Here is a 27,724-nt window from a genome sequence, read left to right as displayed (position 1 = left end):
ATTGTGTTTGGTAACTGATTTAATTAAACACTACGTTGACATACTACTCTATGGCTCGTGTGGTGACCGCGCAGTCTAATACAGGTTGTACTGGCTGGGCAGTTCCTTGGTGCGGAACACTTCTGACATGAAGGCAGCCGATTCCTTGGGTGTCCTCGTCTTGTTTGGACTGGTTTTGTCCACCTCGCACAGCCCGTACGTAACCCTGTATAAAGAAATGTGAAAGTTTTTATTCAGCGATGTTTGCGTGAAAAAATGACACAATCACTTATTTGGGATGAGGAAATCACCACATTACAGTAGCAGTTACTACAAGTGGTTATATTACACTGAACTAGACAGTAAATAAGAATATTATTCGGTTTTATGCCGTCTTTGGGTTTGCTTTTCGGTATTCCACATATTCAGCCACTAGATAGTAACGACAGATATCGATTCATTTTAGCGACTTTTGAGTTTCAAATGTCTTACCTTACGAATACGGGTAGCTTACTGAACAGATGTCCACTAGCATATACATGATGAACCGACAAAATGCAGGCACCCTTCCCTGAGTGCGAATGGATAGGAAAAGGTCCTATGAACATGTGTCCGTCAATGCACGGTGTGCATGCAACAACCAATCGTCCCGAAACACACTACAGAGTAGCATCGCATGCAAGTTCTGACAGATGTTCAAAGTTGCCTCCTTGTTATGCAATGTACGCGTTCACATGTTGCATCATGGACTGCCGCAGTTTCACCAGTTCCAGCCTCTCTCCGAATAGCGTCACAGGCGTCGTCAACTTGCTATTTAAGGTTCTGAACACCAGGAATTGGTTCAGTTTAAACAACGCTTTTCAAATACACCCGGAGGTAAAAATGTAGGGAGTTTAAGTCTGGTGATCTAGCAGGTCATGCTTGAGGTCCTTCGCTTTCGACACAACGTCTGGGGAAGATGTTGTTAAGGTGTCGGCGTACTGTAATGCAGGACTGGGTGGTGCTTCTCACGCAGAAACCACGTAATTTGCCATGTTACCAATGGCACATTCTCACGCCCAAGCACAGTATTCCAGGAGGAAGTACACGTACGTTCCTCCGTCGAGGCGTCGTGGAATAAAAACCGGTCCAAGTATGTGATTGCCTAGGATGCCTGTCCACGGACTGGTGCTGAACCGATGCTGATGAGATGCCTCAGGCATATCCCAAGAATGGTCTGTAGCCGTAAAATGACGATTATGCAGACTGATTATGCCAGTTCTGGTAAGGTTGCTTCGTCGGTGAAGATGACTGATGACAGAAAACCCATAACTGTGATGGTCTCGTGCGAAAACCATCCACAAAATTCTTCCCATTGAGCGATATCTGCTGCTGATAATCCTTGCACCTGTTGCATATGATGGGCATATTAGTGGTTGTCACGCAGAGTACACATAATCGTAATTTGGCTTACACCACGTTGGCGAGGCATACGCCTGGAGTTTGTGTTAGTGTTCTTGTCAATATCCCGTAAAATCGGGTCCTCCAAATTTGGTGTATGTACAGTCCGCCGCCTCCCTGTGCGTTCACCTATCTGAAAGGACACGTGATCACACAAACGCCAAAAAAAGCCTAGAAATGTTGTGTGATGAATTTGGTTTCTGTGAGGGTGCTTATTTTGGCGTAGTCGTGCTACCTCTCGATCGTTTCTAACTACTTGGCAGTAGACACACATAATCTCGGCTTGTTCCTGTCGTTAATATCGGACCATTCGGCTGCTTACAGTTTGCAGCGTCAAACACATAGCCTGCAATACACAAGGCGCAGACGGCACTTGGACATAGGAACTTTGATTACTCTGCGCCATTCACTGTGGCGACGATGTACTTGCTTACATATGTTCATAGGACATTTATTCCTCCATTTGAAGTCAGGAATCCGTCCCTGCATTTGTCGGTTTTTATTTTATTTTTTTATTTTATTTTATTTTATTTATTTTTTTTTTTGTGGTTGAAATATTTTGGGACTTAACTGCTAAGGTCTTCAGTCCCTAAGCTTACAAACTACTTAACCTAAATTATCCTAAAGACAAACACACACACCTATGCCCGAGGGAGGACTCGAACCTCCGCCAGGACCAGCCGAACAGTCCATGACTGCAGCGCCTAGACCGCTCGGATTTTTATTTATGTTCAACCCATATTTCTTCACACTGAATGTCAGATTACCATGCAAAGTATATACGGAAAATTTTGTGAATGGTTGCGTGGATTAGGGATACGTGGACAGAATTATTCTAACCATTGATGCTATCTCTGACTTAACATATACAATGAGGTGACAATAGTCACGGGGTTGCAATATGAATACACAGAGTGTTCGGAAATTTCCGTTACTCACTTCTAGGGCTTGTAGCGGGGAGTTCGTAAATGATATTCTCAATTAAAACCGATGTCCGTAAAAGTACTGCTTCTGTGCTATAACATTTTCAAAACATGTCTGTAATGTGACCACTTTCACAAGTAACTGATTAAACGTGACCCAGTACATACTTTTTTTGCAGTTCCACTCATTAATAGACAAATAAGTGGATCGCGTACTCGCTGAGGTGTTCTCTTCAACGTGATGTATTATAGATTCTTCCAGTTCGTATGTGTGGTGCCTCCTTTTAGCGCTACATTCACGCCTGCTGACGGTGGAGATACCCTGTCTCGAAACTGTTGCTTCATTAGGACAAAAAGTATATGAGATGGAGTCGCCCATTTTAGATAACGAACTTGATAATGAAAACGAGCAGCTACTTCAGAGCCATGAGCTTGACCATTCAGAAGGATCATGTCTGTGTATTCCGCAAACGTATGCTCTGGGATGTTGACCTAACACTTACAGACACTTGAACGAGGCTCGAACCATGTCAGAGATATAGGACAGACGACAAATAAAATCAGACGATCCGACGTAACCACGCCCCACCAGGACTACCTTGTTGCATGTTTACCTGGGAAACATCTTTGCAACTTGCTGTTGCACGAAATGGCACTTTTCCGGACATGGGTTACTATTCAAATTATTATGCTCTCAATTTCTTTTTATAAGTCCTAGAAGTTTGTAACGGGAATTCCGAACACTCTGTTTACAGATGGCGGTAGTGTAGCGTACTCAAGGTATAAAAGAGCAGTGGAGTTGTCATTTGTACTCAGGCGATTCATGTGAAAAGGCTTTCGATGCCCACACGGTAGGGATTAGCGGACTTGGAACGCGGAATGGTAGTTTGAGCTAGTCGCATAGGACATTCCATTTCGGAAATTGTTAGGGAATTCAATATTCCGAAATCCATGGTGCCAAGTGTGTGCCGAGAATACTAAATATGACGCATTACTTCTCACTATGGACAACGCAGTGGCCGAGGGCCTTCACTTAAAGACAGAGAGCAGAGACGTTTGCTTTGAGCTGTCAGTCCTAACAAGCAAAATAACCGCAGAAATCAATGTGGGACGTACGAGGATACTGACGTAGTTTGTTGGGTCTAATAAAACAGCGACAGTAACGGAAATTACCTCCTAGCCTTAATGTAAGAAGCATTTGAGACATAGTTATGTTATTCTAACAACGATATTTACCAGTGTTTTTGTGAGGCAAAGGCGGTGTTGCAGCATATGGTGAGAGTGGTCGGATGATTTGGAACGACACTTGTTCGGGAGCGTTGTCCTATTCATACAAATGCTATTGCTGTCTACTTTTGAGAATTTACATGTCCAATCCTACATGCGTAATACGTTCTCTCCGTTATTATCCACTTTCCTATGTCAAACGAGCGTATAAGAAAGTGAAAAAGGAAGATAGAACCTCAAGGGGCCGGGAAATTCAGTTTCTTAGCCTGTGTTATTTCTTTGTGAATAGTAAGAACGTTTGAGAGGACACGCTTAGCTCACGTGATTGAAATATTGCAACTGATGAAAAGATAGTAGGTGAAATGCAAGTTATCCATGGATCAGCGACACTGGATCTCGTACTACTGACGGCGCAATGGAGGCAAAGGGTATCCTGATACCACTGCTTAAAGCTACTTTCACCAAAAGTGAACAGTCGTAGTCAAAGGTGGAAATAGAATGTAGGCAAAGCGTCCTGGAACGCTCGGTTTTGGGAGGAAGTGAAAGCTAAACGGTAGTAGCACCAGAAAATAAGAGACTACACATATTCCTAAAGTAGTGTTATTCAGTGGATATACTGTATGATGTTTCGCCTTCAGTAAACAGTGTATGAGTTGAACATAAATCGCACATACTTGGAAAAAAGGAGGATAATTATTTAACGTTACATTGATGACTAGGTCATTACAAACGCAGAACAAGCTGCGATTGTGAAGGTTTTGGAAGGAAACTGGACGTGCTTTCTGAAACAAACCATCCCGGCAACAGATTAAGAGATGTTAAGGAAGGTACTGGAAACCTTAATCTGGACGCTTCGACGGAAATCAGAACTGCTCCCCACACAACTGTGAACTAAGTGTCGTAATAACTGCACCATGTCGTTCATTAACAGGCCTATGAAAAATGATAAACCTGAAGATTACTAGTTACAAGGAACACGTGACATTAGAACAGTAGTCATTTTGGTAACTGAGGAAAGAGAAACTGGAAGAGAATAAGATGTCAAAATCTGATTACTCGCTTATGGACCAAAACAACACGCCCACTGCCCTATGCGATTATAAACGTGGAGTCGTTCCAGAAGCAACACATAAGGCAAACGGCGAAATTCTCTGACATACGCAGCTTTGACAAAGGCCAGAGTTTTTGGACCCTGAAGCTGCGAACGAAGAGCTGGACGTCTGTTCGCTTACTACTGCCGTGATCATTTATTGAAGATGGCGCAATGAGTGTGGAACTACGAGCTGTCGACAACGTGTTGGGCATCCATGCCTCTAGAGCGTAGAGAAAACGCTGCTCTGTAAGCGGGAAAAGGTGGCGGCCTGTAACAGAGTACTCTGCCTGTCCGAGCAGGAGTATTTTTAAGCACATCGTTTAGCGCACTTTGTTGAACACGGGACTGAACAGACGACCCCTACATGTTTCCATGATCAACCATTCATCGTCAGTTACGATTGTAGTGGATACCGAATCATCAAGAGTGAGCCGTGGCTCATTACGAACGTGCCGCTTAGCCGGATGAATGATTTTCGTTTTACACCATCTTGATGTTCATATGTGGCTACACCGATTTACAGGGGAACAGCTCATCGAAACAATCACATATGTAGGCGGGTGGTTACTCTATTTTGTACTCTATTTTGCTACGGGGTGTCTGCATATGGGCTTCCAACTGATCTGTGATAGCGACCGAATGCACCATGATAGAAGCCGACGATCTGAATATCATTGGGAGCCATCTGTAATCCTTGATGCTTGATGTCTCCTCTGACTATGACGTCTTCCAGCAAGATTTGTGCCCATGTCACAAGGTCAGAATCAAGCTGCAGTGATTTTGTAAGTGAACTAGCGTTAATGACTTGGATCACATATTCGACTCTTGTGAACCCGATGGAACACATCTGGGACGCTATCTGGTCTCACCTCCGCGGCCACAAGAACCGGCCCCTGATTTACGGGAAATGCATGTAGTGTGTATAAACATCCGGTTCTACATACCACCAGGAACTTAGCAAACACTTGTCAAATCCATTGCACTCAGAATGGCTTCAGTATTGTTGAGATTATAGGATGTTATAACTGTTACAGAATAGGAATATATAACAAATGACTGAGACGCGTTCATTTGGAAGAAAAGACGATGATGAATTCTTCTAATCGTTCAGGTGTGATATACATCGCAGTTGCTGATTCAACGAGTTCCTTTCTGTAAACTGATAGAGAAATAAGTTAATATGCTTAAAAAGCCGGCGTAAGATCGAATAAAATCCATTGGTGTATTAAGTCACCCCATTGTGAAACATCAAAACAGTTACACAATCACCGTTTCGGATGTCATTGTAGCGGTCCTCTTCAAGGCGAATAAACTGCTTGCCAGAGGAGGATCTCTGAATAGATCGGCGAACCTTCATTTGTATAGTTGTTTTATTATTTTGCAATAACTCTTCCTAACACCCTAAATGTGTTTATTTGGACTGCTAGAGATAATTGATTCGCTTTGTAGAGACGCCAAAGTACTTCGATTGGTAAGTTAGTCAAGTTAGTCAATGTACCAACTCATGGCACTTTAAACCACCCTGCTGAGCACATCTCACCGCTGTACTCTTTCTCTCTCTCTCTCTCTCTCTCTCTCTCTCTCTCTCTCTCTCGCTGTCACACACAAACACACACTGTCTAACTATCTGTCTCTGGTTGTCTGTATTTTTCTCTCTCTGTTTTCAGTCCTTGTCAACTCCCTCTAACAAAGTGAAGCCTTGTATAAAATTTCAGAGTAATCAACTTGACAATACGTTACACTAAGCTCACACAGTTACGTAATGATTGATAAGGGAACATATTGGTGTTTTATCCGTATTATGTCAATTAACACATGAAAGTATTACAATTACTCACGTGAATCCCATGTTCCATTCGATAGTGTCTATGAGACTCCATGCGGTGTATCCGATAACCGGAACACCGTCAGTGTTTATCGCCTCTAGCATAGCTCCGAGGTATTCCTGGAAATGATACACCAATACAGTACGTTGCAGGTAATGAAATGGTTACTATAATTGTGTGGAAATTACTACTTACAGTATAGTATTCGATGCGGTCAGTATCATTCCGTCCTCCAAAATTCAAGCGACCGTTCTCTGTTATAATGATAGGATATCCTGGGTACTGACTGGCCACCCAGTTAAGTTGTTTCCGCAGTCCCCAAGGAAGTCGCTGAAAGTTTGGATACTGATTACACAAATTATTCTTATTTCCACCTGATTATTCAAGATGGGTGCTCAGTTAAAATATATAGTTTGTTGGCAGTTTTTCCACACTAGTTACAAACTGGTGTGGCTGTATTGTTTCCATCCAATTAATCCAGTCCTCTATTTGAACAGAAAAAAACACTAAAAGCTGTCCACAGTTTAAAATCAAAGTAATTATTTTTTCACTTTCTTAAAAGTATTAATACAATGTAGTAGTTCCAACATATTTCTTTTCTCAGTACCTCCCATATCCATATAGTATAGAACACATGTGCACAAGGAATATGTCTCAGCAAGAAAGTCAATGTCAGTCCTCTACTCAGGTAATGAGACATGAGTAGAGCCGAGGATCCAAAATTAACATCCAGAATAAGTCGCTAGTGGAGTTCATCTGTCGTTCCCCTCTTCTGGCATGTTTTGAAGTATCAAGTGTTCTGAGCACGACAGTGATGCGTGGTTTTGTAGTGTAGTGTTGTGTTTATGTTGATCCCTATGAAACGAAGCCGGAAACAGAAACACGATGCAAGCGTACACTGCTTCTCTCTAAGGTCAACATGTGGTTGTCGATCGTGTTACGTTCCCTTACTCCAAGAGGCACTGCGGAGTGAGTTGGAATATAATCCAACACAGTGGCGCAATGTCTCCTGATCATGAATTTACGCCATCACCTTTCGTCTTCATAGTAGCCAAATACTGGCTCAGAACATTGCTTTTTCAAATTCGACTACGGACGACTACCTCCAATATGGGGGCTACTGCACGCGCGTGCGTTAGCAACCTCAGAAACTGAATCTGTTTCTTCGACCATCAATGCGACACTATATTTGGTTGCTCCAAATATGTTTTTTATAAGTTTCACTCGTTACCGTTATCACCCCCCAACCTTCGCCTAGTGGAGTACATAACAAATAATATTACCTGGAAGAGGTGTACAAAATGAAGACATAATTGTTGCAGGCGTTGCCTAGATAACACCCATCTCTCAGGCTGTAGTAACTTGGCAGCAACAAGACTATCGTCTTTGCTCTTGTTGACGGAAATCGTTTTTTTTGTGTATTTATAGTATGAATTATAGTACGTGAGCCTCTAGTATTCCCAAGTTTCGTATTACAGTTATTTATGGTAGTATTTTTTATTATGCTTGAATAAATAACTAGGCTTTATCAGATTACTACATTGCTCCAGGGTTAACTGTAGTATTTTTATTCAGTTCATTAGCTACAGTTGTTTCTATTTCTTTGTTATTTTCATATGGTACTAGCTCTTTTACATATGCTGCCTGAGTCTTTGTTATTTGTATGACACCATGCTTCTGGATACTTAATGTACACCGGAACCGAACGCTCCATTTCCATTAATGTAGTTGTCAATGTAAGTTGTAAAACGTGGTTTGCGGCAAATTACGTGTTAAAATTGCTATAATCAAATAATTCTTTTAGATATAATACTGAGTACAGTACAATTTATTGTGTAGTGACAAAATTTACTAGTAAAATAGTTTGTTTCCAATTTCGTTATTTAGTCTATCATTGTTTCTTTCAGATTTACGGGACATTTACGAAATATTCAACAAAAATAACTAATATTACACTGCTGCCACTGAAGATATTATTTCGCAGTAACGTAAATCCTCTTATTTAAAATCCACCTTCACAAATAGTTGAATCTAGTGAATGGGTCATTCAACTAACCCATCAATTATTTACTTTTTTAAACATTTCACTGACTTATTAACAGTTATTGACATCGGATTGTATCTGGATAGATTATTAAGAATAAGTAAATCCAGGGGTGGAATTACAGAGACCACTCAATTCTATCGATTTACGAAACAATTGGATCATTCACTAGTGCCCGAATATAGATGTATTAAAGTATTTTTTTTATACAAAAACCCTACCATAGTTTTTAAACTATCAATAGTGCTATTTGTGATTCTTCTTTTGAATTTGTAGTTCTGTATTATTAGTCTACTATATATGTGGAGTAGTATTAATTTTTTGTTGCGTATCCGTTAATTCTAAAATGGCTGTAACTCACTGTCTCTTCTGAGAAAATGATGAAGCTTCACATGTGCTCAGCTTAATTCATCTCTGTATGTGTGAATCAGTGGTCAATACATAAGCGTTTGAAAGTTAAATATGTTTGTACTATCTTTCGTGGCTGTGATAAGTTGTATTTTGTCCAAATAAGACATTCGTTACAATCGGAAAAAGACGATATTAACCTACATAACTTGTAAAACTGAGATTGTGAGAAAAAGAGAACGAGAAAGAAAGAAGACAACTTGTAAATATATATTTTCATAATTAAGTTAACAAATGAACTTTTTGTGCAATTGTTCAGTTTCTGAAATGTACATATTGAACAAGAATGACATAGACAAAACTAAAAATTCTCGTAACCTACCTTTGAGATAATAATAATAGTAATCATAACTGCAGTCTTTTCCCAAAAGCTTAAATACTGGAAACTTCAATTAAATTTTTACCTGCTGTAGAGATTCACAAAAATGTAAAAATAAAAATAAATTAATTAATGCTACGTCAACACGTTCAGTCTGGTTCTACGTCACGTACTGCACATTGCTATTATAACATGTTTGGATAGAAATTCTCGATGAAACCCAGTTATGAAAGTCTGTACCGAATCTGAGAATACTTTCTACCGGAAAAATAGCTGTTGATTATTGGGAACTAAACGGCAGCGTATCAGGGATTGAGACATGTTTTGTTCCAGTTTACACCCATGACCTACACTGTTTCAACGCAAAAACGTCAAGCCCTGGCTGGCTAGAGCTGTGAGAAATAGCAAATGTTCTATCACCGTTTTCTTGCCTTTGCAATCGACAATTTGTGAACGCTCTGGTGCCCTCAAATGTCTTTTCACTAACACATCATGGTCCCTTGCACCTCTGTGCAAACAGTACTTTCAGCTTACCACAGGATCAGATGTAATTACAGCGGTGTCCCGCGTTTTGGAAGGTGATTCGCCTGTGAGACCTGGCGTCACGAAAGTCGTGTTGTAGTGATTCATCCCAAAGAAGTCTGCCGAACCTGTAAGAAAGTATGTTTCACCTGATTTCATTTAACTGATAAACCGAGACGAAAGGTCTAGTCTTACCAACAAATTTGTTAGGTTTTGCTTGACACTCAATCAAGTAAAGAATGCTTTCATTGTGCAACGACAATTATATGAAAATTGAATACTAATAAAGATTTCCGTCAATGTGTATTATAAAGACAAACACATCAGGAAGTAACCGGTCGGTCCCTGAGATGGACTCGGAGAGTGCAAATGGTAGTTCACTTCGCTCTAAAGGCTCCTATCGAAGTACAATTTTTGTCCGGTTCACTGTTTCGTCATGAATAACTTACCTTATATTTAACTACCGCAGTCGTGTAATAGCTCTTTTGTATCATCAACAAATATACACCTATAACCATGGAATTAGAAAACAGATAGCGAATACTTACAAACAACGTTTGTATTTTCTATGTTTTTAAGAGAGTGTATGATCAAAACATTGGATACCACCTATTTAAAAAAAAACAGTTTACCAAAAATTTAAATGTTTCAAGAAGCTTTACAGCAAATCGAAATCATTTTCTATATTACAATAAACGCTTGGTGAACGCCATGCATGAAATGGTACAGAACACTTCTGTTGCAAGAATCAGTCGTTATGTGTTACAAGAAGATCGAATACCAAGACGTACAAAATAAAAATGTAGTGGTCAATATTGTCATGAATCTTTTTGAATCACATCACTTTAGTTTTTTTTTTTTTTTTTTTACAGCAACTTCCATTACTTCTGTAAGCTGAAGTTATGTGTAAGGTAGTGTGCTACTCAACCTTGATGAATACCTTCAACTAAGTGCGTATGCACTGACTGTGGCGAATGCACTGACCGTGGAATTTGTTTCAGTTCTTCGTTGTGAAAGGTGGAAAGTGGTTGTGGTGATGTGAGCGAGCAAATGGGCAACATAAAAGGTGTTTTCCGTCGAGGCTTTGGGAAATCCAGCCTCCGCACATAGTTCACTTCATTTTCTCGGAACCACGAATCAGTAGACGTTGTTTTCTGTTGAGATTGTTGTCACGTCAGAATAAAACATATTCAGTTTCAAATTATTACAACCCGCAGGAAACAAGCACTTTTAGTACCACTTTCACCGAGTTTCATCGTCGCCACTCGCATGTTGATGAGAGTACCACATCGTGTACCTAGACTATATAGCCTATCGACACGTTTTTGTACTGCTGCTACCACAGTGCTGTGAGAATATTTTCTACAGAGTGTTCCCTTGATGCATACTTTCAAGGTTGGTGCATAGGGGCTCATGGAACGAAGATGAAGTGGCACATGTCATCAAAATAAAAAAAAAGTATGTTTCGCAGACGTTCAGTGAACGCTGATGCAGTTAATCGATAAGGAGGTTGATAAAGACCTATTAAGCAGTCATTGACTGGTTAACAGGCCGTACCAGACATTGACTGGTTAATAGACCGTACACATGCCCGGAAGTTCAGTGCAAATCAGTCTTCAAGGGGTCAAATTCACGAGGAGAAATACACGGCGCTTTATATAATTGATAGGAATGAAGCTGCTTTTCCCACAATGCTTGTTACACAGTGCGCAGTTTTCTGTTAAGCTGTAACTTACAGTGTTGCTTCCGGTCTCCTCATCCACTTGAACAGTCAATTTTTCTTTAGACGAGGACCCTTACACTTATTCCCTGTCTTACACTCTTGGCTGCGTAGGCAAGAGTAACACTGAATTGTTCAGATGTTGAGGAATAATATTTTCGTCACACACATGGAGTGATCATAAAGCTTTAATCTTCATTTCGAAAAAAGTCAGGTCGTGAAAATAGTTTTGCGTTTTTTGAAGCTGGTCGTTTTGGCCAAGTGGTTCTAGGCGCTTCAGTTCGGAACCGCGCTGCTGTTACGATCGCCGTTCGAATCCTGCCTCAGGGATGGATGTGTGTGATGTCCTTAGTTTAGTTAGGTTTAAGTAGTTCTATGTCTAGAAGTCTGATGACCTCACATGTTAAGTTCCGTAGCGCATAGAGCCATCTGAACCATTTTTTACGCACTTTAATCACCATGGTACAATACAGCAGCTCCCCACTACAGGAGACAACTACTGTAAAACGTTTGAAGGACAACAACGGTGGAACATTTCACATCGAGCTGAAGGAATTTTACGGTAATTAAGCACCTTCATATGACACAGTCCCCTTGTAAGAGAGACGTATGTAATACAGCGAGACTACAGGGAAACATTACACAGTGTGCTACATTTATAGTCGGACATAAAATCTATTCACTTTTACTATAAATATTCAGCTATCAAGAGACCTACTGAAGTATATGCCCGCAGAGCGTGACCAGTTGTCAGTTATTTCTGAACTACTTTATTTGCTGTCATATTCACTATTTTTTTAATCAGCTAAGACCAGTTTTAACATTTACTTCTTCCACAGATAGCTTATCCCCATATTTTCCTTTGATACATCTCGGGAGTTCTTATTTCTTAAACGATCGGTAGTATCAAAAGGCAGCTGCCATATACGTGTACTCTTGGTACTGAAACTGGTTACACAGGTAAACGTTGACTCCCCACAATGAAGCTGACTGCAAATAAAATTGACTTAGAAAATATTGTTAGAACTGAGGAGTCTATGATGGACGAACATATGAGAAGATCTGTTTACATCACATTCATGTAGTGGCAGTATTCAGTAAAGTTACGCCCCCAGTTGTTGAAACGCAATGTACCGGGTGATCAAAAAGTCAGTATAAATTTGAAAACTTAATAAACCACGGAATAATGTAGATAGAGCAGTAAAAATTGACACACATGCTTAAAATGACATGGGGTTTTATTAGAACAAAAAAAAAAACAAAGTTAACCAAATGTCCGACAGATGGCGCTGGACAGAAAAACTGCTACCGTGACGGGTGAGAGGTACCCCGATATGTTACGGAGGCGCATCGTCCCCAGCCTGGCTGATAAACACCTGCTGGAACGTACGATGTTTATTCAGGATAGCGTTACACCCCATATTACTAGAGGCGTGAAAGATCTCTTTCGCGTGTCGTTTGGTGATGATCGTGTGCTCAGCCGCCCCTTTCGTCATGCTTGGCCTCCCAGGTCCCCAGACCTCAGTCCGTGCGATTATTGGCTTTGGGGTTACCTGAAGTCGCAAGTGTATCGTGAGCAACCGACATCTCTAGGGATGCTGAAAGACAGCATCCGACGCCAATGCCTCACCATAACTCCGGACATGCTTTACAATGCTGTTCACAACATTATTCCTCGATTTCAGCTATTGTCGAGGAATGATGGTGGACATGTTGAGCATTTCCTGTGAAGAACACCATCTTTGCTTTGTCTTATTTTGTTTTGCTAATTATTGCTATTCTGAGTAGATGAAGTGCCATCTGTCGGACATTTTTTTAACGTTTGTATTTTTTTGGTTCTAATAAAACCCCATGTCATGCGAAGCATGTGTGTCAATTTGTACCTCTCTATCTACATTATTCCGTGATTTATTCAGTTTTCAAATTTGTACTGACTTTTTGAACCCCCGGTACTTCCACAGCTGACAACTTGGTTACTCACCCCTAATGTACTCGATCTCCTCTTGTGTGAATGTTGGTAGCCTTGATCGGGGTCGTCCTTCAGCCGCACTATTGGCATCCACTTGCTGTCGTACCACAGCCGGATAATCCCCATCCTGACTGTAGATAGGGTGTGCGAACATACCCATCTGCAATATACAATTACACGTTCGTTTTCTCTACATATATACATTTTACGTCACGTGATTACTATACGTTACACCCTCTAAGAAATCACGATTACACTGAAAGGTTACAGTAGATACAACTGGTTGATGTCAGAGCTGCAATACCCACCACAAACTGTCGTGCTCTATCCGCTGCTTCTGCATCCTCTGTCGAGTTAGTCTCTGGTTCAGGCCAGTCCATATTAAGTGTAATTCCCACGCTACCTGCAAAGTATATCAAAACATCCATGTACATACAAATTATATCATGTTACTAAAGGTAACTGTTTATAGTTATTAAACTGGTGCACAAAATAATACTGATGGATCAGAAAGTATAATTACATTTTATCCAAAGTTCTCCGATATCAGACAGACTTATATCCCCATTTCTATCATGGAAATAATGTTGTGTACATTTTTTCATAGATACCAACACTTTTATTTCCTTGTACGAAATTATTGTGAGGTAAGTGAAACAAAGTTCGGCAATAAGTATTATACTAAGAATTTTATTTCTTTTCTGTAAATTCTGGGAATATGGCTTATTTACGTTAATTTCGTAATTTAGAAGAGCAAATGAAGCCACCATTGGCATTCACGCCCACAACTACGTATTGAAATGACCCTTTTAAAAATATAAATTGAAAATGTGGAAGATAAATAGTTTAGAAAAGAAGAGAATAGAAGCTTTTGAAATGTGCTGCTACAGAAGAATGCAGAAGATTAGATGGATAGATCACATAACTAATGAGGAGCTATTGAATAGAATTGGGGAGAAGAGGTTTTTTGGCCCAATTTGACTAGAAGATGGGATCGGTTGGTAGGACACGTTCTGAGGCATCAAGGGAGGGTAAAAATCGTAGAGGGAGACTAAGAGATGAATACACTAAGCAGATTCAGAAGGATGTAGGTTGCAGTAAGTACTGGGAGATGAAGAAGCTTGCACAGGATAGAGTAGCATGGAGAGCTGCATCAAACCAGATGATCACAACAACAACAACAACAACAACAACAAATTCAAAAACCAAAGACACTTAAAACATTCAGTTTCCTTTACAACATGTAGAATAAAATGACCTTTCACCTTTTTACAATTTGAGGACTGGAAGTGCATGCAGCGAATTCTAATGCTCGTAAGAAACAGTTTACTGGTTGTAAAATACTGTTGTTTTCGCAAAATTATTTACACTGTCGTTCACGGTTTAGAGAATGAAACGTGCGTTATGTACAAAACGACGGAAATTTGCAATCTCATATATTTAGTCATAGATTATTAGTGTATATTACAGAAAATAAAGAACCTATAGCTTGATCTTATGGCACCCACGATTTGACAGCATTTCTTCGAGATTCAAACTCATTCCATACATACGTAGAACATACACACTGCGGACAGCTTTTTACTTCCAGGCTGCTAGATATCGATTGAACCATTGGGGAACTTTTTCTATAATTCTAAAATATCCTAAGTATAACATGAATATTGTTAAATAGAATAAGGTATCTAATGGCTTCTGATTATCTGCTAACCCTGCAAATTTGTCACACAGAAAAGAAAAGAGAACATCTGATTCCTTCGTGAATACAAATTGTAAATACGAGAGTGGTTACGTACACTAGATAGCTCTGTATAACATTTAGATAACACGTGAAGAGAAAACAAGTACATAATTGTCTCTTCCATTCGTGACATACTTATACCTGTGACTAATCTCTCTGTAATATTGTACACTGGAGTTCACAAATCTGTTTCATCTTTCATCATATTGTAGCAGATGACAATGCTACGTACTGTAAAATAAACTTGTATAGTGGGCAGGTGGAGGAAGGGGAGACATATCAAGTGAACTCTGAAAAATTCCTAGTGCATGCATATTCTTCTTAATTGGTATTACACCAAACTGACTTGTTGTTATAACGGAAGGAAGATAATTCTTGCCATTATTAGCTTTTTCTCCAATTGCAGGTCTATTTCTTCTCTTTGTCCATCCACAGTGGAAACCCATACTGAGGGTAATTATAATATCTTCTTGCTGATTATTTCGTCCTTTGAATTGGCACTATCTATGCTGACTACAACATAGTGCAGTAGACGCATCAACGACTAAGTTATAGATAGCTTTTGTGTTAGAAAACAGGTCACCTGCGCCGTGGAAAATGGAAGTGGCTGCAACAATTGCCATATCGTGGAACTTCATACTGGTCCATAGCGTAACACTCAAGCACAGAAAGTGCAACACTTGGACCATCATCGCACTTCATCACCGTAATATTGTGATTGAACGACCTTCGAAAGTGCAGGGACTGTCCGTTTCAAATCTTACTTTGTCAGGGATGCTGTAATTACTTTGATTCACCGTAAATTATAGTCTAATATTGATTGCTGTGAGGATCTATTCGTTGGGGTATGGGCCGCCATAGATTCTCGCGAACAATAACGGCATGTAGGCAATCAAATATGCAGCAGTCTTTCGTAGATTCTATTCTGGGCCTAAACAGTTGACGAGTAACCATCCTTCATCGCTGGTGGATACGTCGAAAGAAGGTGTAGAATGGGAACCAGTGGTTATATCCTGCGTCGACTGGAGTCATGAGTCGTGGAATACATTTGCTACAGGACTGTGAAAGAGCATCGGTTTTTCATAAATAAAGTAGGCCATTAATGCGAAAATTTCAGGCAGTTAACAACTTTATTCGAAGGTGGAAAATGTTTGGATAGTATTAGTGTCCCTTCAGATGGGCTCGCCAAAGCCTCCTCTCATCAGTGGAAGGTAAAGAAACCAACTGGCTAATCATGTGCGTATTTTCATTACAATACAGCACTCCAGAGGCCACCTTCAATTGTAGCAATTGAATAGAGCATCCCATTACCCTAGGTTTCGTTATTTATTTTGTGAGCATCATTCCAATACATCATGGGCATCAGGTTGCAACAGTAGGACTAAAATTATTTTTTAAATGACACTTCACACCTGGAAACAGACTTTTAGTCGTGGAACACGAACTGTTCATCACCCACAAGAAAGCGTCTGTTCACTTCCATTCTTCGAGTAGTGCGGAGGGAAAACAATCTGTATCCAATGCTGGCTGCCCGCTCCTTGTTACCTGAGGCTTAACAAAGGCACACGTGGCAGCGCTCTAACGACATGTGATACAGCTTAGGTAACAAGTAGTTTTAGTCACAGTAAGGTGGGGCCGTAATGGAAACGGGATCGAGCGAGGTGTGTACTCTTTAAATCCGGCCACGACCAGTCACCTTGACACGAAGGCAGCAGTTGAGCAGTAATTGGTCAGAGTGACTCCCAACACTTTCATTATCTGGAGCAGTCCATGCCAAAATGCATCGCCGCCGCTGTCAGGACAAAACACATTTATAAAAGATGACTAATTCAGTTGGTAATATATGTGCATCTTCTTCAACCACTGTCATCCACTGTAGAATGACTCTTCCACCCATGTTTTGCCGGCTTGAGTAGCCAAAACAATGCGACTACCTGGTTAATGGCATATTGGTACACCTATTTAATGCGTTACAGCAGCTATTGTAATTGTCATGGAATTAACGCGTCTTCCGAAGTTTTCGAGAGACGTGTAGCACCCAATGTCTACACACAGGTCATACACAGTCTGTAAATTACGAGCTCGTAGCTTGTGGGTGTGGAGCTAGAACCAGACAGCATCAGAGGTGAGTTTCATCTGGTTCGGATGAGGCTAATTTGCAGGCCAAGATATAAATGTGAGCTCACTATAATGCTTCTCAAACAACTGTTTCACGGTTCTGGTCTTGGAGGTGATCCTCACACCTCCACACCTTTCGTGGTACCTTAGTTGACTCCCGCATATTGGATGGAAGCGCAGGGGAAACGCTAGCCCACCAGTCCGTGGGCATGGTGTGGTGCATGTATTGTACAGCCTTTCGCCTGTTTGACTACATATGAGACACAAACATCGACCTAGAGTAGGAAGAAAGGTTATTCATCCGACCAGGTGATATGTTTTCATTAGTCCACATTTCAATCTTGATGATCGAGCAACCACTAGCAGTCGTTATAGACGATGTCACTAGGCCAACACTGGAACCCACGCGGTTCTTCTGTTCTGGAGCCCTATTTTCAACAATGCACTACAATCTTTTTTCCTTGATACACTTGAACTTACTCCATCATCAAGTCTGCCGCAGATAGCCGTCTACCAGGGTATACGGAACTGAAAAGTATGTTATGTCACCTTCCTGGGAAGACATACAAAACCTCGTCGCCTACTCGGTGTTTCACAGTACTTCAACCATTTTTCCACGACAATTGCACCATTTCCTTCTGTTTCCAGACGCGATGCCATAGTAATCAGCTCCTTGTCAAAGTCACCTATGTCAGCACATTTCTCCACTTTCAGACAGTATCATCGGCAAACTGATTCCTCAATCATCGCTGCTTCGCTTATATTATCGGTCCATAAGTATCTTCATTTAATGTACGTAGTGTCCCACCTTCGTCCTTATGACGACTTGAACTCTCCTCTCCGGGGACACTTTTATTGATATGTATGGATGGCAGCTCATTCTTCTTCAAAACCCGAATCAGGGAAGATAGCGCTGGATACCATGGTATGGTGCAAAGTAAATTTTCTAGTTCATCCCATATTGGTTTCAGGTGATAACTTTGGCCGGGCCACTACATTTCAAGAATGTTATTGTCCACTAACCACAGATGCTGCTTAATGACACGTTTCATTTTCATGCTGATACGGTCACCGTTTCCGAACAGTTCTTTTACTGTAAGGAGTACCCAATGCTGTGTTCGCTAAATCGGTACTTTACCGTTAGTATTACAAATCACGGCATGTAATTATTTTCCAGGTATTCGCCAAATTGAAATCCTTCCATTTATTGCACTGTTCATCGCTCCTAGTTGCTTGTTTACAGTCACCCTCCATCAGGTGGCGTAACTCTTCACACCCTTAAAAAGTCTCTTAGCATTGGCTACAGAGATACACAATTACGAGGAACTGTTATACTACTGTACCCCATTTTAAACTTTCTGCGCTCAGGTACTGTGCTAGTCGGACTGCTGGAAACACTTTGGAACTCATGAGTGATTCCTTCCACTGATTTCATGCAATTTTTTACAACAACCCTCCGCAGTGTTACGATTCCTGCCCATCCGTATAAGATTTCTTCTGCGGTTGTTCGTACGTGGTTCCACTTAACAATCATATCACCATCAGTTGTCACGGGCAACTTTAGAAAGGTTGACATATTCCTGACTGATTCAGTGCCTAGATGATATCGAATGCCTGCTGCAGCTTAGAAGTCACTGAACTCTCCAGATCTACCGATTCTGCGGTTATTGCTTATCTACTGAAAATGCAATACTCTTCGCCTACTTTTATACTGGCCCGTGTGTCTCTCTCGTGGCATGCAGTGCTCAATTACGTATTACATAGGGCTGTCCGGATACTTTTGATCAGATATTGTACACGCTTCCCTTATCACATCATTTTCCGCAACAGCACAAAGCCCCATTAGGTATCGCGGTGGACTGTGGTCACTGGCTCGTCATACTATTTACCTACTGTTTTTACCTACAGTTATACACTCCTGGAAATTGAAATAAGAACACCGTGAATTCATTTTCCCAGGAAGGGGAAACTTTATTGACACATTCCTGGGGTCAGATTCATCACATGATCACACTGACAGAACCACAGGCACATAGACACAGGCAACAGAGCATGCACAATGTCGGCACTAGTACAGTGTATATCCACCTTTCGCAGCAATGCAGGCTGCTATTCTCCCATGGAGACGATCGTAGAGATGCTGGATGTAGTCCTGTGGAACGGCTTGCCATGCCATTTCCACCTGGCGCCTCAGTTGGACCAGCGTTCGTGCTGGACGTGCAGACCGCGTGAGACGACGCTTCATCCAGTCCCAAACATGCTCAATGGGGGACAGATCCGGAGACCTTGCTGGCCAGGGTAGTTGACTTACACCTTCTAGAACACGTTGGGTGGCACGGGATACATGCGGAACAGCAAGTTCCCTTGCCGGTCTAGGAATGGTAGAACGATGGGTTCGATGACGGTTTGGATGTACCGTGCACTATTCAGTGTCCCCTCGACGATCACCAGTGGTGTACGGCCAGTGTAGGAGATCGCTCCCCACACCATGATGCCGGGTGTTGGCCCTGTGTGCCTCGGTCGTATGCAGTCCTGATTGTGGCGCTCACCTGCACGGCGCCAAACACGCATACGACCATCATTGGCACCAAGGCAGAAGCGACTCTCATCGCTGAAGACGACACGTCTCCATTCGTCCCTCCATTCACGCCTGTCGCGACACCACTGGAGGCGGGCTGCACGATGTTGGGGCGTGAGCGGAAGACGGCCTAACGGTGTGCGGGACCGTAGCCCAGCTTCATGGAGACGGTTGCGAATGGTCCTCGGCGATACCCCAGGAGCAACAGTGTCCCTAATTTGCTGGGAAGTGGCGGTGCGGTCCCCTACGGCACTGCGTAGGATCCTACGGTCTTGGCGTGCATCCGTGCGTCGCTGCGGTCCGGTCCCAGGTCGACGGGCACGTGCACCTTCCGCCGACCACTGGCGACAACATCGATGTACTGTGGAGACCTCACGCCCCACGTGTTGAGCAATTCGGCGGTACGTCCACCCGGCCTCCCGCATGCCCACTATACGCCCTCGCTCAAAGTCCGTCAACTGCACATACGGTTCACGTCCACGCTGTCGCGGCATGCTACCAGTGTTAAAGACTGCGATGGAGCTCCGTATGCCACGGCAAACTGGCTGACACTGACAGCGGCGGTGCACAAATGCTGCGCAGCTAGCGCCATTCGACGGGCAACACCGCGCTTCCTGGTGTGTCCGCTGTGCCGTGCGTGTGATCATTGCTTGTACAGCCCTCTCGCAGTGTCCGGAGCAAGTATGGTGGGTCTGACACACCGGTGTCAATGTGTTCTTTTTTCCATTTCCAGGAGTGTATGTATCAGAAGTGACTTTCATGCTGTCCGGCGGCACTGACCGTTCTGTGTGGCTCTGAACTCCTCATCGTACATGTGCCAGACCCTGGCGTGAGCTTTGATGACGGTATGTGTCGCCAGGTAGTCGCCGATGCCCGGAGCTGGTTGAGACGGTGCAACCCCCAACATAGCGTATCCCATCGTGAACTGATGTGGCTCGTTGAAGGTGAGCCACCATTTCACCTGTGGAACAATAGATCGTCAATTATGCTGCCAGGTAAAGTAATTGTAAAACGAGGCTACTAGTGCACTGGAACTTACCCTATCTCCGAAGGTTTGGAAGAGTAACCTGGCGTATTCAACGAAGTAGTCGACCAGCAATTCGTTGGGCCAGCCTCCGATGTACTGCAGTGCTTGAGGAAGGTCCCAGTGGTACATTGTCACCTACAGACGGCATACAACAATTTCAAACTTCATGAAACGAAGTAGAGAGCGTATGTTTTTGTGAAGTAATTAGATTCACTTAATTATGCCTAGATCTTCTGAGGAATTCTGCCAAACAAGAACGATGGTAATTCTTTTACGATATCTGTAAAAAGTTTGTAGCTGGTGGTTTGGAGATATTGATGGTTTCTATGTGATGTAATAGTAACGTCGAATGAAGTATCTTTGATAAGAAACGGTTATGTCCTCGTTCTACACATCAGGTTTTTATCTTCATTGGAATTTATAGGAATGTAAATCCGTAATCACTGCAGAACGTAGGCATCTATACACATGTAAATAGGCAAGGATGCTAGGAGTTTAATAATTTGCGGATAAACATAACCTGATATGCGGAATAAATTTTCACATCTCGTAAGATTTATACAAGATATTTATAACTGGCAGGATTGATAGGTTTGCGCTAGATTGATTCAAATGTGGCTTTATTTGTTAACCCTTTAACTACTCTGGACGTGTTTACGCGCGCCACCAGTCCTTTGACGTGGTACTCTGAACGTGTCTACCACGAGCCAGTGGAGGTCAAGGGGCTCTTATACCAAACTCCTCACAAAATATCCCTGAGCAGCGACCGAAATTTTGTCGGTGCAGTTCATCATTTATATACAGAAACAGTCTGCTGTAAGCATGTTACAGAGTGGGTTGTGGTGAGAAATGAATTTAAGAAGAAAATTCGATTCGTTGCCTTGTTTCCGAGTTAATTAGCACTGAAGTTAGCCAGGCAGGTTGTTGGGCGTGCGAATTCAATCGAACCGCCAGGGACGGTGTCGTCAAACGTGTTCTTCGTGTGATTTCCTAAAACCGAGAGAGAGCGCGATAGAAACATTGGACTTGGAACGATAGTAAGAATCGAACCAGAGCCGAAGGCTGAGCAGTCTCGTGCGCTATCAACTACGATATGAGAACAACGGACATCCACCGAGACGTTCGAGTTTGAGCGCGATATCCTAACTGGCTACCTTTAATGCTGATTAACTCTGAAATGGTGCAACGTAGTGATTTTTTTTTTTTTGTAACAATTATTTCTCAGCAAAACCTACCCTGCAACACCCTTACATCCTTTTCAGCTTGTTTGTGACCACCTTGCATACCGCTGGAATTTTCTCTATCTCTACATATTATGAACTTAGGTTCCCCATGTCACATTCGTTTTTATGTTACCGGTTAATATCAGGAACCACTGCTGGGATTGTGATGCTTTTCCCACTGATACATAGACTGATTGACGAGGGAGGTTTGCGCATATCATTTGTTACCGCTTCGCTGGGAAAGTCATCCTGTCGTAGGTACTAGGCGGTACCCATGCAAATCCGAGGCAAAAAGTCAGTCACGAGTAATATTTTTTTCCTGATTCATTTGTATGACTATTTACCGCCAAACGCCTCAGGACAGACTTTAAAAAAGTAGTAAATGGGGCAAGTTTATTCAAATTCCCGAAGAGTACGTACGGACAATCTGTTATGTTTGTTTTTCCGTTCTGGAATAGTCTTGGGACTAATCCAGTCAAGAACAATATTCATTCGGATTATTTGGCCACAATACTGCAACTCTGCCATTCCATGCTATCATACGAAGGTATGCACATTCACAGAAACTACTTTTCTGATATCACTCTCACTGACGCAATGGACCATCTAGGTAGCGCTTTCTTCGGTGGTTGCTGGCGACAACTGTTTTCTGTTAACCCACATGGAACGCTCACTTACAGGGAAAGTAAAGTACAGTCGCACGGTTGAATTTCTCACCATCCCGTTTCTGTTCTCCTTGGTCTCTACGCCCGCTATGCCGTCAAAGACACGCATCACTGACTCGTTTCTCGGAGTATTTTGTAAGCAATTGCCGTTAATTTCACCCAAGAGCCAGTGAATGTGGGTTGTGCTGTTCATCTCGTATAATACCATGTCATCAATGAAAATTATCGTTTATTAGTCATTTTTACAAAATAGGTGACTGACTATGGTCTATGGCAATTTATTTTGTCAGCTAGACAGCCTGACAGTAAAATCAAATCTGGTCTCATTTCTTATAAGACGTTGTAGAAAATTAGCCTCTAGTTACGCCTTAAGTTTGACATAACTGTAAAGAATCAGTGCTGCTTCTTTTTTTTCGTCTCAGGATCAGTTACATTTATACTATATGCCGCTTATTAGCGTTTGAAAATGGTAGAGAGGTTCACTGCATGAGAAAGAGTACACGAAAATTATCATTCTCTACTTACCAGAGGCTGAATTCCGTTGGCGAGCAAGGCGTCGATGAGGTTGTTGTAGTAGTCGATACCAGCCTGGTTGATGAAGTCGAGGTCCCCGTTAGGCAACACACGTGACCAGGCGATCGAAAATCGATAGATGTCCGCCTGATCGATAAAGAAGTATTAATGGTTGCAACGAAGTGTCTGGGGATTGACAGCTGATATTTCATTATTAAATCATGTATTACTGCTGAACCCACTAAGGCATATCTACAACGGTAAAGAACCGGTTAAACCAACATAACAGAAGAATAAGTAATGTGCCGGAGAATGGTTACACATGGATAATATTTTTGCCGTTTGTTGACTAAAAGGCCAGCCGGAGTGGCCGAGCGGTTCTAGGCGCTACGGACTGGAGCCGCGCGACCGCTACTGTCGCAGGTTCAAATCCTGCCTCGGGCATGGATGTTTGTGATGTCCCTACGTTAGTTAGGTTTAAGTAGTTCTAAGTTCTAGGAGACTGGTGACCTCAGAAATTAAGTCCCATCGCTTTCGGAGCCATTTGAACCATATTTTTGTTGACTAAGCCAAGAAATTGAAGACATCTAACTTAAAACCACACTGCCTTTTTGTGATCAATGACAATATTTAATGAAGTGACCCTGAAAATTATTTATCATTCTGGAAATATATAAGAATCATGAACAGAGATTATTAAAGAGACAGTGATACAAAGGAAGAATGCGATGAGGTTCAAATTCAAATGGCTCTGAGCAGTATGGAACTTAACAGGTGAGGTCATCAGTTCCCTATAACTTACAACTACTTAAACCTAACTAACCTAAGGTCATCACACACATTCATGCCCGAGGCAGGATTCGAACATGCAACCGTAGCGGTCGCGCGGTTCCAGACTGAAGCGCCAAGAAGCGCTCGGCCACTCCGGCCGGCAAGCGATAAGGAAGTTTGTGTTAATTGCAAGAATGGTACCTTCAAATTATTAAATGGATGATTTTATTCGACAATGGAGACCGAAAATTAAGGACTACGCCCACACCTTTGAGAGTAATCTATTACTATAATTCCTCGCCACTCTTCTTACAAAGAACCCCTGGTAAGAAAACCAGAAGTAAATTAGTGAAATGTAGTCACTGGAAATAAACATTCAAAACGAGTAAATTGATTAAATTTCCTAAAGTACAATTCCATCGTTTCGAATATGAATGGCTAGTTATAATTCATTTCTTCTGGAAGATTTTTTTAACTTTTTGAGATCCTGCTATTGCAGCTCTTCTGGTTCACAACATTGCCAACGGAAGCTCGTACGCTCTCTCGACAATATGGAAACGAGTAGACTACGTGGCACCATTCGATTTCTCCGACTACCTTGTCTTCCATTCCATAACAACCCACAGTTACACAATAATACCAAGATACTCCACATAACAACCCACAGTAACACAATAATACCAAGATACTCCACAAGCACTCGTCACTTTCTCAAACAAGAAACCAATTCATATCCGACAAACAGGGAAACAGAGGAATATTGTATGTCTGTATATCAGCACCTAACATGAACATCGCTGAAAGTTTCGGGAGAAGGGATAAAACATTAACTCACAAAGGTGACGCGAGGGTTTCTGATCCCGTTTTCATAACACTTTTCCATAGTTTCCATGAATAGAGTAATTTGAAGACAATTTTATGTTTCGAAAGTAGGCGACCAAACTCCTCTGCCATCCTATCTGTTTCAATACTTATTTCCATGAATATTTACGTAGTCGTTGGCGACAATCATCTCTCCTCTTGTTTTCGTTTTAAGGAAAGTATTTTACTTTGTTGTACTCGTACGTTGTCTACTACAGCGTAAAACCTGTAACTGCTTTTGGAATGTACATAATATTTTATTTTCCTACACAAACTGCATGCTGAGAAAAATCAATTCCCGACAGAGCGCTACATGAATCTGAAACAGGTAGTACAATTTCTGTAGATACGGAATACTTTGTACTGTACTAATAATCAGTAACTCAGTCACTAGCTTTATTTTATCTCGAATTCAATCAGGAGACAATATCTTGAGGACAAACGGTGTGTTGCAATCTGCAATGCCATTTGAAATTGTACTTACGTTGAGCGTTTTCAGCATCTCCACATCTTGCAGGTACTGATGGTAAGAATCGCAGGCGACGTCTCCGTTGTCTTCTCCTATCATGTATTCCGGATAGTTGTGGAACATGTAGTCCTGAATGCTCTCTCCCTTGCCTGTACAGAGATGCAAGAACGTCACAATAAATAGTGTAACCTATTAACTACTGTCATGGAAGTATATTATTGACTTGGACAAGCGACAGTAAGGAACGTACTGAACGCACATGTTATTATAAACGCTAAACATAACAGCACGTTTTCGAATAGATAGTTTTCTTTTACACTTTTTAAAATTGCCTTGGAATACACTTAATGCTTCGGAACCCACCATCTTCATTCCAGGCACCTTCGACCTGATACGCGGCTGTTGCAGCTCCAAACATGAAGTCAGCCGGGAATCGGTTGGTGGCATTCTGTGCAGAAGCGACGGCCAACACAGCCGTAAAGGTGATCAGCAGCCTCATCGTTGGGAGTGTCCAGAGCCTTTGTACTACCTGCTGCAAGCTGTACATATATATATAGTGTAGTTGGGCTATAATTTCGTAAGTTGTTTGTAAGTCCGGAAATAGATAAAATCAGTTAATTTTCTTTTATCGTCCGTTAATCAGCATGTTTCTATAATGATAGCGCCTGTTCTTACCGATATTATCGGAAAGGTACCGAAGTACCTTGTTGAGCATTACACAGTGATATCAGCACAGGCTTTCTTATCAGTTATGTTTAATTTATTCTCGTCTGGATAATGCGTGAGTCAGATCATTAGCACCGCTGATACTGAGAAAAAGAAAGGTCATGACTCAGTACCTGGAAATAAATGATTCATTGCTTAGCTAAATAATAATTCCAAATTGAAAAGGCAATAACTGTTTATGGTTTTGGAAAAATTGTACCGGTTGACAAAATTCTGTGAACAGGCAATTTCCTAATAAATGAAGAATAATTATACACTCCTGGAAATGAAAAAAGAACACATTGACACCGGTGTGTCAGACCCACCATACTTGCTCCGGACACTGCGAGAGGGCTGTACAAGCAATGATCACACGTACGGCACAGCGGACACACCAGGAACCGCGGTGTTGGCCGTCGAATGGCGCTAGCTGCGCAGCATTTGTGCACCGCCGCCGTCAGTGTCAGCCAGTTTGCCGTGGCATATGGAGCTCCATCGCAGTCTTTAACACTGGTAGCATGCCACGACAACGTGGACGTGAACCGTATGTGCAGTTGACGGACTTTGAGCGAGGGCGTATAGTTGGCATGCGGGAGGCCGGGTGGACGTACCGCCGAATTGCTCAACACGTGGGGCGTGAGGTCTCCACAGTACATCGATGTTGTCGCCAGTGGTCGGCGGAAGGTGCACGTGCCCGTCGACCTGGGACCGGACCGCAGCGACGCACGGATGCACGCCAAGACCGTAGGATCCCACGCAGTGCCGTAGGGGACCGCACCGCCACTTCCCAGCAAATTAGGGACACTGTTGCTCCTGGGGTATCGCCGAGGACCATTCGCAACCGTCTCCATGAAGCTGGGCTACGGTCCCGCACACCGTTAGGCCGTCTTCCGCTCACGCCCCAACATCGTGCAGCCCGCCTCCAGTGGTGTCGCGACAGGCGTGAATGGAGGGATGAATGGAGACGTGTCGTCTTCAGCGATGAGAGTCGCTTCTGCCTTGGTGCCAATGATGGTCGTATGCGTGTTTGGCGCCGTGCAGGTGAGCGTCACAATCAGGACTGCATACGACCGAGGCTCATGGTGTGGGGAGCGATATCCTACACTGGCCGTACACCACTGGTGATCGTCGAGGGGACACTGAATAGTGCACGGTACATCCAAACCATCATCGAACCCATCGTTCTACCATTCCTAGACCGGCAAGGGAACTTGCTGTTCCAACAGGACAATGCACGTCCGCATGTATCCCGTGCCACCCAACGTGTTCTAGAAGGTGTAAGTCAACTACCCTGGCCAGCAAGATCTCCGGATCTGTCCCCCATTGAGCATGTCTGGGACTGGATGAAGCGTCGTCTCACGCGGTCTGCTCGTCCAGCACGAACGCTGGTCCAACTGAGGCGCCAGGTGGAAATGGTATGGCAAGCCGTTCCACAGGACTACATCCAGCATCTCTACGATCGTCTCCATGGGAGAATAGCAGCCTGCATTGCTGCGAAAGGTGGATATACACTGTACTAGTGCCGACATTGTGCATGCTCTGTTGCCTGTGTCTATGTGCCTGTGGTTCTGTCAGTGTGATCA

At 42.5% G+C, this 27,724-nt stretch overlaps 1 protein-coding gene across 1 annotated transcript; it reads right to left on the bottom strand.

Moving 5' to 3' along the window:
• Positions 1-75: 75 nt before the first annotated feature.
• On the bottom strand, positions 76-25,935 carry LOC124805572 (myrosinase 1-like). The gene is made up of 7 exons (XM_047266138.1): positions 25,800-25,935; positions 25,452-25,585; positions 23,348-23,482; positions 20,947-21,069; positions 20,688-20,868; positions 13,726-13,873; positions 76-205 (listed from the first exon to the last, which is right to left on the bottom strand). The coding sequence occupies exons 1-7, from the start codon at positions 25,933-25,935 to the stop codon at positions 76-78; spliced, it is 987 nt and encodes a 328-aa protein (XP_047122094.1).
• Positions 25,936-27,724: the final 1,789 nt, after the last annotated feature.

Source organism: Schistocerca piceifrons, chromosome 7 (assembly GCF_021461385.2).
Source record: "Schistocerca piceifrons isolate TAMUIC-IGC-003096 chromosome 7, iqSchPice1.1, whole genome shotgun sequence".
NCBI classification, from domain to species: domain Eukaryota; kingdom Metazoa; phylum Arthropoda; class Insecta; order Orthoptera; family Acrididae; genus Schistocerca; species Schistocerca piceifrons.
This window is presented reverse-complemented; position numbering and strand designations above follow the sequence as displayed.